At 40.6% G+C, this 14,851-nt stretch overlaps 1 protein-coding gene and 1 long non-coding RNA gene across 29 annotated transcripts in view; one reads left to right on the top strand and one right to left on the bottom strand.

Moving 5' to 3' along the window:
* Positions 1–14,851, bottom strand: part of ABLIM1 (actin binding LIM protein 1) — a 221,001-nt gene that overhangs the window by 106,536 nt on the left and 99,614 nt on the right. For all 28 annotated transcript variants that reach the window (XM_083504842.1, XM_083504843.1, XM_083504847.1 and 25 more), the window contains one exon: positions 10,200–10,334. Coding sequence is in view for 23 of the 28 variants with exons in the window: in XM_083504844.1 (XP_083360970.1) it covers positions 10,200–10,334 (135 nt within the window). In the remaining 5 variants the exon portion in view is untranslated. The remainder of the gene's footprint in view (positions 1–10,199; positions 10,335–14,851) is intronic.
* LOC310707711 overlaps positions 1–14,851 on the top strand; it is a 308,528-nt gene that overhangs the window by 230,898 nt on the left and 62,779 nt on the right. The gene's annotated exons all lie outside the window — the stretch shown is intronic.

Raw genomic sequence — 14,851 nt, 5'->3', positions numbered from 1 at the left:
GGCTTGCAAAGTCGACTTACCAATTTCATAGCCAACTGGAAACCAGATGTGTTTCTGATACAGAGACCAGCTGAGTCTGAGGCCAGTTTAAAACATTACTTTTAATTATAGATGGGAAAGTGGATATCCTGCACTTAATCCTGATTAGTAATCTTTTTTTTTAGCATCCTTCATAAACACTAAATAATAAAACTTGTGCAATCTTTTCACGAACTTGCTGTTCCCAGTACATATCCCCACTTGCCTCCAATTATAGTCAATGTGTAGATCATCAAAAAAGCCTGTGAGATAAAGAACAATGGCCACACATCTAAAACAGCAGCAACTCCCCAGCGACATATCAATGTTGTGTGCACCGTGGCACAGACTTTTCATATTATCACTCAGGGAAAATTAACCTACCAGAGAATACAATGGGGGTGGGGATACCAAACTTTGGCATTAAATGAGAAGTCTTAGAATCATTGGAAAGAGAAATATAATGTCATGCATTAAACAATAAATCACTCACTTGAAAGGAGTCATAAGGCTTTTCATATATTTTTTAAGAGTGGGGTACTATCTATTCTCTTATACATTTACTTCCCCTTTCTCACATGGCTCCCTTCCAAGTGTGCAAGGATAGACTGTACCACTGGATTGTATATCTAGAGCTAAATTGATGCTAGCCCTGTTCCAGTGGTAGCAGCCCTTAAAATGGCCCAATTGCATTAGATGACCATTGCTGAAGCCAAGTAGGTTAGGACTTGAGCCAATAATGGAACAGAAGACTGCCTCTGAGCTCCATGTGCACTTCTCTGATCTCTGCAGAGGAAAAGAGAAACATGAACAGGATAAACAGCACATCAAAACAGTGCAACTGTCCTTGCTGCAAGGGCTAGTCCTGTTCATGTTAAAAAAAAAGTCAGGTGAAATGTTTGATGCAATGCTGGAGAGAAGGAGCAGCACAAAGGCTGCAGGAAGGTTGCTGTGTTTGTACTTCATGTGCTTTATTTTTAAAGAGCTACATAATCACAACTGCGCTTGAATGGTCCAGAGAGGGAGCTCTGCAGGAATCTGGCTTCACTAAAAGATTAATACTGATTTTAGTTTAGTGTATCTCAAGTTTTAAAATAGTATCCCACGGAAACATCTGGTAAGTATGATGCAAAAGCCAAAACAGGTCACAGACGTAAGGGGCCCCCTGAATTAATTAAAGAGTAAGCAAACAAAAACAAACCACTGTCTCCCAAAGGATATGTTGCAAAAGCTTCATCTTCTTTTTCTGGATCACCATGCCCAATACAGTTTGGAGACTAACAATTAAAGAATGAAGGGGTCAGGGAACTGTGATGCATGCTCCAGTAAAAGAAAATTCAGATTGTGTGTCTGCTTAGAGCAAATTGGAGAGCTATATGAGTTATGATTCCTGATCAAGTTTACATACCTGATCATGCCAACGTTCCTTAATATGAAAATATTCTAAAGTCTTAAATAGTCACTTGATGCTGTCTTGCTATATTGTCCTAAAGAAATGTCTGCCATCAAGAGTTACACGAAGAGGACTTACACCATGACAACTTCCTTTGCAGCTTAGTGGAAAGGTAAATCTTACTGAAATATTGCCTCCTGGTTAGCATCTATCTGTCTTGAGAGACAATGGAAGAGTACAACTTGGGGGATTGTCAAACCATTGGAGAGTTACAGCACCTGCTGTGGCTGTAGAGACTGATATGGAAGAGACATGTTTTGTTGCAGCTGGGGCAGACAAAGGTGTCTGGTCATACTGATGCAGGTGTACCATGGCGTTTCTTCTTTCTGTGCTCCTCCCAGTGATCATTCCTTCTTTGGTCACTGCTGTAGTTACACAACCTGACTGATTGTCTATACTGTCTCCTAGCAACATATGTTGCAAATGGGTCTTCAGAATGCACCCCCCACCGCCACTGCCACCAATTAAACAAGAATGGCTACAATCATAATACACAGAGGCAAACATTTGGATTTAGTCACACTAAAATAATGTTTCAGTCCACCACCTTGATTCAAATGGTGCCCGTCATCCAAACTTCGATATAAACACCCATTCCCATCACAGGAACCCTTGTGCCAAGTTTGGCAACCATATCTCGAGAGGTGGCTGAACCTTTGCTATGACGCTATAATATGAGGGAGCAGCAAACTCAAGAACACCACTCAAAGGTTCTTGCTTCTGCTACTGCCATAATAAACCAGAGTGTGTCTTGTTGTGTCATCTGAACCCAAGCTTGTGATTTGCTTCCTTCAAACATGACCTCAACTCTCCCAGGTGTAAAGCCAGCCACATATACAGTGAATCAGTGTGGATATGTTAAGAGTCTGGTCCAGTACAATTTCCAAGTCTAAGAAAAACTGAGCACTGTACAAGCCAGCTTAGCCTGTACCTACTGGTAAAATATCACATTTGCCATCAATCAAAGTTTTTAATAGCCTTACTTCAAAATTCTAAAGTGTAATTTCTTTCTTATTCCACTAATAAAACAAGATTTTCCCCCCACTATAAAGGATAATGAACTGCCCACACTTGTCAACCTTAAAGCTTACAGGAATAAAATAAGGTTTAATTTGGAGAAGATTCTTATAGCCTGAGAACTTATAAATTTTTGTCTCACACATGCTGCAAATTTTGTTCATCTATGGAGGCTATCAGCCAAGCCACTTTAATTTCTTCAAAGAACAGCAGATGGGACTAAAAAATAAATTGTTAGTTATATTATATACTTGATACACTATAATTCACATTACATTCATAAGATATTGTAAGACAGAATGATCCGTTCCTTTTATCTGACATCCCCACTGCAGCACCCAACTCAATTTTCTACGTTGTTTTCTCTACTTGAGTTATTGGATAAAGCTGGCTGACAGAGCAAAGGTCAAAAGATCTAACAGTCCAGCCACATTCCAGATGGTCACTAAGGAGTCTGCTTAACATGGATTCCAGTTTTTCTTCTTTCATGAAGTACAGCTGATCCAGTTCAAAGTCAATTTTTTACAAAGTAACTCTAGATTGAAGTTAAGGGTTTAAGAAATCCCAGATCCTAAAGTGAAGAGGTTGCGGGCTTCCAAGCATGTTTATACTACTGAGAAATGCCCTCATTGTTATTTACTGAAAGCCTTTTTGTCTCCCTCTTCAGAAGACAAAAAATTCAGAGTGGCTTACATACAACTGATAAGAACAACATTAAAATAGTAAAAACGGCATATGGCCTATATAAAGAAGTAGTGATGCTGACAGTTACCGTATTTTTCGTCCCATAGGACGCTCCGTCCCATAGGACGCACATAGTTTTTTTGGGGGGAAATAAAGGGGAAAAAATTTCCTTTATTTCCCCCCCAAAAGCAGGTCGGGGAAACCGAACCAGGTTGAGGAACAGTGGGATGGCGGCGCTGAACCTCCCTGCTGTCCCCCGAGCTTGTGGGACTGGCCAATGTCTGCCCAGCGCGAGGGGCGCTCTGCTTCAGGGCGCCTCATCCGCCGGGTGGCAGGCTGCTATCTGCAGCGTGGGGAGCCCTGCGGGGAACTCCTGCAGGGCTCCCCATGCTGCGGATGTCTGCTCGGCGCGAGGGGCGCTCTGCTTCAGGGCGCCCTGCCCGCCGGGCGGCAGGCTGCTATCCGCAGCCTAGACATCCCTGTGGGATCTCCCGCCGGGCGGCAGGCTGCTATCCGCAGCCTAGACATCCCTGCGGGACCTCCCGCAGGGCTGCCTAGGCTGCGGATGTGTTCACGAAGCGCCAGGCGCTCTGCTTTCAGGGCGCCCGACGCTCCAGGAAGCAGGCTGCTATCCGCAGCCTAGACATCCCTGCGGGACCTCCCGCAGGGCTGCCTAGGCTGCGGATGTCTTCCTGAAGCCTGGAGGGCGAGAGGGGTCGGTGCGCACCGATCCCTCTCACTCTCCAAGCTTCAGCAAAAGCCTGCATTCGCCCCATAGGACGCACCCAGATTTCCCCTTCATTTTTGGAGGGGAAAAGGTGCGTCCTATAGGGCGAAAAATACGGTAATCTCACTAGTGCCTTCCAAGGCCAGTCCAAAACATTTTGCTGCCAGAGGCAAAAGACAGAATGGCACCCTCCTAGTCCATCTACAGAAGCTGGCTGGACTGGAAGTTGAATCTTTACTTTGTAATTGGTGACATGATAGTCACTGCACTGAGGGCGGGAGGCTAGCTTAGGGGGCACAGGGCATGACATGCATAACTCTGCTCCCAACAGAGTGGAGAGGAGCAACCAAAGACAGGTGACTACCATTGACCTGGCATCCACTGACTGAGGTATCCCAGCTGGTGAAGCAGCAGTAAGTCAAAATTGTGATTATGGCAGTTTGGCTTCCTGGCTGCTGCTGTTGCTTTGCTTATTCATGGGGCAGCCAGTTCTTAATGGCCTCCAAGAGGAGAAGAACTAAATTAATTATGGAGGTGCATTTGGGGGGGAAAGGCTACACAACTCAGAAGGTGATAGGCAATACGTTTGTCCTACCATTCTGTATTTTGTCTTTAATTTATGTTCATTTCCAAACAAAAGGCAATTACGGTAATTAACCTGCAAAGATGACATACTTTAGTCTTCAAGAAGGTCTTCTACAGCTTCTCATAGTTCTTATTTGGAAGTACTAATTTGATTGCCATTTGTGACCATTTAATGGCTTGTGATCAGATTCAACTGTTTTTGTTTCACAAAGAAGACTGTTGGAAGATTCCACTGTTTGAAGCAGGAGCCCCAGAGCTGGGAAACTGGACAAGCGAGAGATAGTGTCAATTGTGATTTCTCAGGCTAGAGAGTCTTCTTCATGTGCAGAATGGGGAATGGGTGTGCAATGTTAACCCTTTTGGCTGGCAGGAACCCACCCCCCACACTGCTGGATCGCCAGACGTGGAAAAAATACTCCAAGTCTAGACTTCTGCTTTGTCAGGGCAATAGAACCATTGATTTGTCAGAAGCTCCTCCAACTCAGGCTACTGATCTTAGGGACTCTGAAATAGAGAGCACATCTCCTAGATATATACTGAAGAAGAGCCACATCCTTTGGAAATACCCAGAAACGCAAATAAGATAAACATTAATATTTTGCAGACAATCTAATAAATGAAGTTTGTTTATAGCAAACTTGTTAAGAGTTTAGTATTTTGAAAATAAACTTATGCACATTTTGAATAATACTCCCCAAGTAGGAAGTAGTCGTCGTTATTATGCAACCTCAAAAACTGCTACTTTAAAACGAAGTTGTTAACTACCCCCTCTTTAAGTATAGCTTGTGGTCAATAGCTGAATGACTGAGATTCTTTGCATATCATCATGAAGAGTTCACTTCCTTAAGGATAAGCACCACTATTTCTAGCTAGCTGGTTCTTTATCAGCATTCAGTAAGAGCTAGAAATAGCTGTAGTGTCTCTGATCATAGAGCACTGGCATAAAAACACAATGGATGCAGACCGCTTTCAACTGGTACAGAATAGTTCAGGGCTACTTCTAGGCTCAGGGGTTATAATAATACTGGAATGTTATTGTTGGGAGTCTCAAGAGGATTTGCTGATTTATTTATCTTTAACACAGAGGAGAAAGACATACTGTCACTTCTAGAAAACCATTAGACTCAATCTCAACTACTGTATGGATGAAGTAGGCAGCTTGAGGGGGGGGGAAGCACTGCAATAAAGTAAACAACAGAAAAGAAATTGCAGGAAAGAAAGCACTGTAAATAAATGATATTTTAAAAACCACAAAGATTCTCTACAAGCCTCTGCGAATAAAACGTTTTTTACCCACCCCACACACTGTATTTTGTTCATCTCATTTTGAGACCTTCGGTCAAGTCACATAATTTTCTTCAAAGAACAGTCTCAGCAAATGATATAATTTTAAATTAATACTTTAAAAGATAGCAAGATTGATTTTTACAGCCAGGATGCTATTACACCTCTGACGATCTCAGCACACCTGAGAACAGGTTTGAGAGTTTTGCTGACACAAACCTCTGCTACAGCTCACAGCTAGTGAGAAGAAAGCTTAACCACAAGCTCCAATTCAGAAGGCAGGCTAAGTCAAACCTTGACTTAATTCAGAATAGTGCAGGGGTAAAAAGAAAGCCAAGCAAAGAGCAGAGTGGCTGCAAACTCTTCTTTGGGAGCAACAGAATATGCTCATGTAAAAAAAAAAAATGCATCTTTCCCCAAATGAAAAACTGCAGAGCAGTTCCTGTATAAATTTGGAGATGGGGAAATAGTTTGGAATACATCACTTATCACACAATAAATGTATCTGTCCTGTTGAAATTTCAGCATGTATTGAAAATCCTTAATGTTGAACGTGTTACATAGAAGTACATCCTACTGATTTTTAGAGAGACTTGGCTTTGTTCTAACTAATGTGTTTAGGATCAGGGTGTCAGTCTGATTAATTCTGACAAGTGTAGCGTCAATCTCATGTCTGGCAAACTATCAGAGCAGTCTGTCAGTAGTGGAACAGCTTTCTAATCAAATACTCAGTTTAGGTGAATGCTTCACTCACAGCGGTATCAACCTGTAGTTTTTTTAAAAAATAAAAAGCTACAAGCACAACATTCATTTGGCAAAAGTAACATCATCTATTCTTAACATTATAATGCAGAGCCACATCTGAATTTCTTTTACCCTTGGAGAGGTTATTCACCCTTCTCAATGGACTGCTCGTATTGCAAATTATTAATCTGTCAGCAGCTTTTAAACATCATTAACAGCCATCCATAGCAAAACAAGTTATCCACCAAGTTGGAAAGAGAATATATTCTATTAAACTACATCAGGGGCAGTCAGTGATGCCAGCAGGTATGAAATCCTGTAACAGGAACTCTAAAAGAAATATATACATAAATAATTTTATTTGTACACCGCCAGCAAAGCTGGTAAAGACTATATCAGGTAGAGATAGAGAGAGAAAGAAATTGTGAGGGGAAGCATACTTCTCAGCCACCAGAATCTTTGAACATGTGACACTCCAAGTAAGGGCTAATCCAGTGAGAAGGTAATACAATGCAACAGTTCAGGGACATACAAACAGGAATTGAAGGCAGAACAGTTATCCAAACGTAGTTCACATAACCCCTTCCGCATATTAAAAGAAGGCTGCAGAGAGTCACATAGACAACCGACACCATGATCTTCTGATATCATGTATTCAAACTGCATAAGAAGGAACCCTAGTAACTTTAAAAAAAAACAAAAAACAAAAAGCCAAACAAACCCACAAAACAGGAGTTCTAGTCTAATGTATACACAAAGAGCCCTAGCAAAGGAGTAGTGCGGATTGGGGCCATGGTTCTTCATTGCAAAAAGAATCTCTATGTGGGCACATACATTGTTATATGACTAGAACTCCTTCTGACATATAGACATTGGCATGGATGGGCTTGCCTTTGTGATCCTGTATCCCCTGCCACACTTCCACTGAGGTGGTAAAGTCAAATGCAGGTTCCTTCTATGTTCCTATTTTATAGCTTTGTTTTCGATCTTTTAATTTTCGATCTTTTAATTGTTATAATTGTTATAATGTATATAAAATGAAATAATAATAATAATTTGACTACATACTAATACACACCTGAGAATACACCCTATTAAAAATAAGCAGGACTTACTTCTTTTTATTTTATTTAAAACACTGATATACTTAGGGGGAAACATGGATAAGACTGTAAGGCCATAATCTTGTGCGCCTGGTGTAATCTCCATTGAACACAAGGGAACTTACTTCTGAGTAAACATGCATAAGATCTATTAACTCTATTCTATGTAGTCCATTTCATCCTCATGATTATATTATTTTTGTACTGTATTTTTGTCTATTAGGGTTTGTCCACATTACTCAACTAAAATCACTTTAAGCAAAGTAGTTATTTATATTGTTCCTTGCAAAATTAATATTATATAGCCCCTGAAGGTACTGCTTGGCTGCCTGACAAAGTGCTGTTGACCAATGCCTGACTGCCAGTAATATCACAAGCTTCATCAACAGAAGTGTCTGATCTATCCACCCAGGGGACCAGATGCAAGGGGAAGCAGTGCTCACTGCAGCCTTTATAAAAGCTGTGTATATGCATGTAAGAACTGTGTCTTATAATTAGAGAATCATGGCATTTTCAAGACCCCCCCCCCCACAAAAAAGAGAATGTCCTGACATTGAGTATTTGGGTTTCTAGCAGATGATGTGACAGAATCTTGTTCTATATACTAGGTTTAAAAGTGCACCTAGTACTTATGATCACTGAGACAGAACGTTAACCTAGCTACCCTAGAAAGCAAGCATCTAGACTAAATAGTCTAGATTAAATAGTCTGCAATGGGAGAACAAAACAATCCTAGGTGAGAGAGAGAGTGGAGCTTAGACACTATATTGGATAAATGACATCACCACCACCTCCACAGGCTTTTTTCTTAAGCAAAATATTTCCACTTTAACTGGGGGAAAGTCAACTTCTAAGCATTTCAGGAGGATCTTGAAAAATATTCTCCAGGCTTGCTATCACCTTGGTGAATGACAAATTTAAAGTGGCATTCAAACAAAAGAAAGACACCTAATGAGACTGAAGGGACAAGCCACTTTCATCCTATTGATTTATGCAAGAGGCAGCACAGAAAAATCAAAAATCAAAAGAAGAGTTGGAGGTGTGTTCTGCTTTGCAATTTGGACAAAGGCTGACTGATATACTTCCCAAGGAACTGCAAATTTTATAAAGAAATATATTCATGTTCATTGTCTTAAGAGTAACTGCTTCGCACCATGTTGATTTTGTAGCTGCCTTCAGCATGCAAATTAAAACACATTTATATATTGAGTTAATATGGGGGGCACATCCTCATTCATGGTAACTATTGCTCTGTTTTGGCAAACTGCTCTCTGCAGCTTTCTTTAAGCATTATACTTTCCATGAGGTGATGGGAGAGAAGAGCAGGCTTCCTGTGGCAGACACTGGCCTTCTAGCATGAGGGCACTCGTCCTCACTAAAGTTACCCCTTTAACTGTGTGAAGGAAACTAGTAGTTAATCGTGGCTCATAGTTTGTTCTAAACCAGAACCAGAAACTACCATTTCAAATTATCTTATTCTGGTTTGGAGGCAAACTACTGCTGGTTGGACAAACTATGGGTACAATCTGAATGTCAGAACAAATTATGGTTATTGCAAACCAGAAGAGTGGAGGAAAGGGTCAGCTTACGAAAGGGTAGAGCAGAGCATGTGTGCCTGCAGCACATTCCCAATGGCCAAGCTGCAGTTTGATCATGATGCCTGAACTGGGAGAGTGAGAGTGTATATGTGCAGCGAGTTTCTGTATGTCACTGTCACAGCAGATGGAAGTCTCCCAGCTGATGGTTCTGATGAAAATTGTCATATCTGAGAGATCACAGTCTAAACAATTCTTGAGATGTAAGCTATAGTCAGGGCAGAAAAACCATGCTGCATCTCAAACCATAATCATATGATTTCAGGGATGGAAACACTGAACTCTTCTCAATGAACACTGAAAGCATGCCACAAGCACATTTTATTGTGCTATGCTCATGCAAGGGCAACATCCCATCCATGTGTAATAGACTGGAGTAGGGAGGGTGGAAGAGGAGGAACAGATTTTCTGTTGGGCGGGGGTGGTGAGATAAACTTCTTTTTTTAAAGATAGATCAGGCATGGGTGTCTGTGCAGGACTGCTTTATGAAACATACCTGCTTCCCTTTTCCCAAGCCACCCTACTGTTTTGTAATAGTTTTCTTTGTAAAATTCTTTGAAGAATGTACACTCCCTTGCAATACTGTTCCCACACAGATGCTCAGGTCTAGTCAATCTGTTATCTTCTATGTCAGTTACCCAAGCGCATCACACACAAGAGTGGGGCAAAAGGTAAGTGTGAATAAGCCCAGGGTCAAAACCACTCAGTAATCAGCTGAAGGGATTTTTAACTAGGTAAATCACCTTAGACAATCTACCACCCACTCCATACCACTCACTTGCCTGTACATTTAAATGGCGCTCTTTTTTCATTACACTTTGGAGATAGTTCTGAGATTCTTTTTCATTGGATCTAGATCCCATCTGCACACGCATAGTCGGTAGCCAGAGCAAATAATACATTACAATGTTTTTTGGATGAAAAAGGATAAGTGAACAATTTGATGGGGCCAGTTCATAAGCTTGTAAGAAAAAGGAGCGTCACGGTACCTTTGCAGGTAAAGCATTTGATGTGAAAATGCCTGGCCTGGACACGAAGCACTTCTCCTTTGCATGGCTCCCCACATTTATGGCAGTGGATGACTGGCTTCTCTGTGGAATGGTGAGGCTCCTGAGGATGTGCCACTGTAAAAATAATGAGAAATTATATACACAAGACTTTCTTTCAGATTTGTCCAGCTTCTCACAGAGCTTTAACCAAAAAGATGCATTAAAAAAAATGTATGACACTCACTAGGGAGCGATGGGGAAAGCAGTTAAGGAAAACACAAGCAATGTCAAACCATAGCTTGCACTAAAGGATCTCACACTTGTGATAAGAGCTCCACTGGTAGTGATTTGCCAGATCCACTGGGCTTAAGTGATACCCCTGCCACACCTGTAGGCTTTCCACTCATAGCCAAATATTTTATATTCCTGTGAATTGCATTCTGCTTCAATAGCCTGACAGTCAATCTACACTTTCATTAAAAAGCATGTGTTCAAACACTCCTGGGATGTAACCTCTTCAGAATCTGAAAGAGGGGATCACATAAAAACAGGCTTCATAGGCCATTTGCAATGTGATGTACACTTCATACAAAGTAAGAAAATACCGGAAGCAGGGGCAGGAATAATAAGAAAAGAACTGTGTCAGGCTAACATTCATTTCTGAATCCATCTAAACTCAACAGCTGTTTAACCATATAATTCTGAGGAAGTCATGTCAGTCAATATTGCTAGCATGCTAAAGTATAAATGTTCACTGTAATATTAGGGATGCAGAGAATCCCAACCCCCAGTTTGGAGTAGTTGCTCATTTTAAATATTTTACAAAGCTATAGAAGCCAGACCAGCCTCAACTAGAAGATGGTTACTTAGTGATGCTGGTCCCCATGCTGTGGAACACTTTCCCAGCAGAGATCCTCACTTTTAACTTTCAGGCATCTCCTGAAGACTTCTTCATGCCGACAGTGCCCTGCAGCTGATGAATTTTATCATGAATAGTCAGTCACCCGCACTTTTAAATGGTTTTTATGTTTTAACATTGTAAATCGCTCTCATATTTAATGATATGGTGGCACAGAAATAGTTTTATTCAATAGAAACAAATAAAGGTTTCAATTCAGCTGTCCTACCTGAGGAATCTATAGACATTCATTTGACTACATGATATATTATGGGCTAAAATGAACTGCAGCCAATTTCTTGATCATGAGTAAGGAGAGGATATAGGAAGACATGTCCTTAACTTAGTCTATTGGAATTAATGGAACATAAAAAGACTGTCACTTTGCTTACATTCATATGTTTCAACCTATGAATTCTCCCTCCTTCCCTTTTTGTAGATTTGCTTAGTTTATAGGAGTGTAAACATCTATTCTATTTACAGTTGAAAGGTGTGGTGTACATTAATGTAATTCCATAGTACCAAACTTCACATTTAAAATATTTTATGGCAACAAAACAGCTAGGAAGACAAAATGCTTTTTCCTTAACCCCCGCCACCCACCACACTTCTGATAGGTTTCTTGCTTTCTATTTACAGTGCCCTGTTATTTAATCCATATGAGTGCACAAAACACTGAAGGGAATGCCGACTAATGTTTTAATTAGCAATTATGTCTAAATAAGACCCCAGCAGCACACAGCCTTCGGTGAACCCTCCCTAATCTTTAAGTAATGAAGTTCTATTTTCGGACTACAAGACTGGCGTTATTAGCTTTCCCAAAAAAGACCACTGCGTTAACTGGCAACTAAGGTAACACAGTACTTATGAAAGGGGGTGGATGAAGACCACCCCAGGCACTGGGTATTCACTTACAAAATAAAACTAGCAATAGCATCATTGCAGGCCCAGTTAACATGAAAACACAGGTGCTATGAGGCAGCTTGTTGAGTCCGAAAAACTGTATTAGTTAGTGGTTAGTTGTAAACTGCTTTCATCCTACTCTTGGTGTTGTGGATATATTACTGCACAAGTCCTGACACCTTAATGCTAACACTCTTCCTATTTAGCAATCCCTCAGCTGAAGTCTTCTCCAAGATTCTATTATACACTCACTCACTCACTCACTCACACACACTTACTTTTCTCATTTGCACTGTCATTGTACACTTCTGTCTCCTCCTCTCTCACTCTCTCCCTATCTACAAAAGACTATCCTGGAACTGGTGGTGTGACCCACCTGAGGTTGTAGGCCACAGCTTGCCAGCTGAAAACTAATGTTCTCTGCTATTTTCTCTTCCAGCTTCTGTACTGACTTCCCAAAATCCAAAGTTATAAGTGAGGTGCTACAAAAGCCTTTTAAGTTGTCTGTCAAGTGATACTGACATATAAACAAAGTCTCAAACCTGATTAATCAAAGACTATACAGACTTTCTGAACCTGCATCTTCAACATTTCATCAACAGCCTGTATTATCTGTTGCTGGTGTAATTTGAACTGTTTACAATAAAGCCTTGATTGACAGTCCTACAAAGAGCCACCTACTGGTATTGTCCTGTGTGGAAGACACTAATTACAGGTTGGTGACATAGCTTCTTTGTATGCCAATGGAAAATTTATATGGATGCAACAAAGTGTAACAAGGGAGAAGTCTTACTATGGATGGAGATGAATAATAGTATTTAAGTCATATGAAAAAAATTGTGATGGAGTCACTGCCACCTATGTTGCAACACACATTTATTTTGTCGCACTATAATCTTTGGTAAGTTTGTACATCTCTGAAACTCTATAAAATCCTGCAGAATCTGTGTAACCGACCCCCCCCCCAAAAAAAAATCAGTAGAACAGAAAAATAATAATAATAATAATAATAAATTTTATTTATATCCCGCCCTCCCCAGCCGAAGCCGGGCTCAGGGCGGCTAACAGCAATAAAACAGTACAAAACAGTACAAAAAACAGTAAAAACCCTACCCACCCCTATATTCTAAAACAAGGGACACTGTTCCACAAAAATTAAAGACAAATCAAACATCTTAAAAAGCTTAGATCAGGCATCCCCAAGCTTTGACCCTCCAGATGCTTTGGACTACAATTCCCATCATCCCTGACCACTGGTCCTGTTAGCCAGGGATCATGGGAGTTGTAGGCCAAAACATCTGGAGGGATGCAGATTGGGGGTGCCTGGCTTAGATGCAGAACACACAAAAGCTGAAAAAGTAGGACAATTTTTTTACAAAAATATTAAATGTGTCTTATTTTTTATTTAACTTTCTGGCCAAGTAGAAATTATGACACAAGGACAAATGGAACTGTGCAAGTGATGAATCATACATAAGCAGCAAGTGTCATTATTTTGCTTACACTAAAAGGTTCAAAAAAACCTATTATCCAATCCGCACCAACAAGGTATCATTAAGAAGACAACTCTTGGAATCCAGACAATGACAAAATAACTTAACCAGAGAACGCTGATCCATTTGGGTGGATAGGATTCTGCCCCAACAACCTCAACCTGCCCTCAGCCAGCTGCCAGCTACCTGCATTCTTACTTATGACCAGTCCAAGAGGTAGCACTACTTGTTGGCTTTCTCCTCCTTAGTGAGTGTTGCCCTTGTAGAACTCAGAAGAGGAGAATGGGGACAAAATTCAGACTGTTGGCTCCACCTACTGTTGGGCTCCCTGGCTTCTGCCCTACCAGTTCCAATGAGCAACAGTCAATACTAAATTGAATGAAAATTGCTTGGGATTCCAATTCTAAAGTTCTCCACTTCACTTCCTAGCCCTGCAGTGCCCAACCCCTCCAGAGAGTCAGGGTGATTAGAAATCCTAGAAACTAAATAAGAGATTTAAAAAAAAAAAAAATGTTAGGGGAGGTTCCAGAGGCGTTCAAATATTTCTCATTGGTTCACAGGTTTATTGTGACCAATTCATCTGAATATACTAATATTTCACTTCAACAGAAGAAACAAATATGTGTATAGAAAAACTGAATATGTGTGTGAAATGAGTTGCCTATTCAGAGGTAATTAAAATTCCTTTGTAAGCACACCATTATAATTCTTGAAAGCTGTATCTATCCCATTTTTTTGCTCAGACATTCTTGCATACCACTGTCGTATTTTGTACGTTCCCTATTTGTAACCATGAGGACTACACATTTTCTTCACGAGTTTCTCTATACAATCCTTCTATGTCTTCCCTGTACACATATGCCCTCTCCACATTACCCCTCACAGAGAAGTAGTGCTCCTGCACTGATTGAAATACAAATTCCAGAGGCAAAATATAGTTTTGGTATTTGTAGCATTACTGCTATTTGTGCCTCATGCGTATCTCATAGCCACATCCTGACCAATATATCTGATGGCCGCAATTACATGGCCAGCCGCACTCCCCATAGTCCTGAAATTGAAGCTCAGCAACTGAATTCAGCTTCTTGGGAAGAAGCTATTTTTTAAAATAAACCTTTGCCCCACTGGAAATATACATTACATGGTAAAGTTCTCTAATAACAGAGGTGACCTTGCATGCAGCAGAAAGGAGATGCACAGCACTGAAATAGGAAACAAACTGGGAGTATATGTGTTTTTTTCTTTTCTTTTAATAGTTTCATTAGAAATACATATGGTATAATCTCTTCCATAGTCATACTCTGAGAAAGATCCTGAATCACCATCAAAACACCACCACCACACTTTTTTACCCAGAA

Source organism: Podarcis liolepis (assembly GCF_965112155.1).
Source record: "Podarcis liolepis genome assembly, chromosome: 5".
Classification (NCBI taxonomy): domain Eukaryota; kingdom Metazoa; phylum Chordata; class Lepidosauria; order Squamata; family Lacertidae; genus Podarcis; species Podarcis liolepis.
The sequence above is the reverse complement of the archived record's forward strand: the minus strand, read 5'-3'. Positions and strand labels throughout refer to the sequence as shown.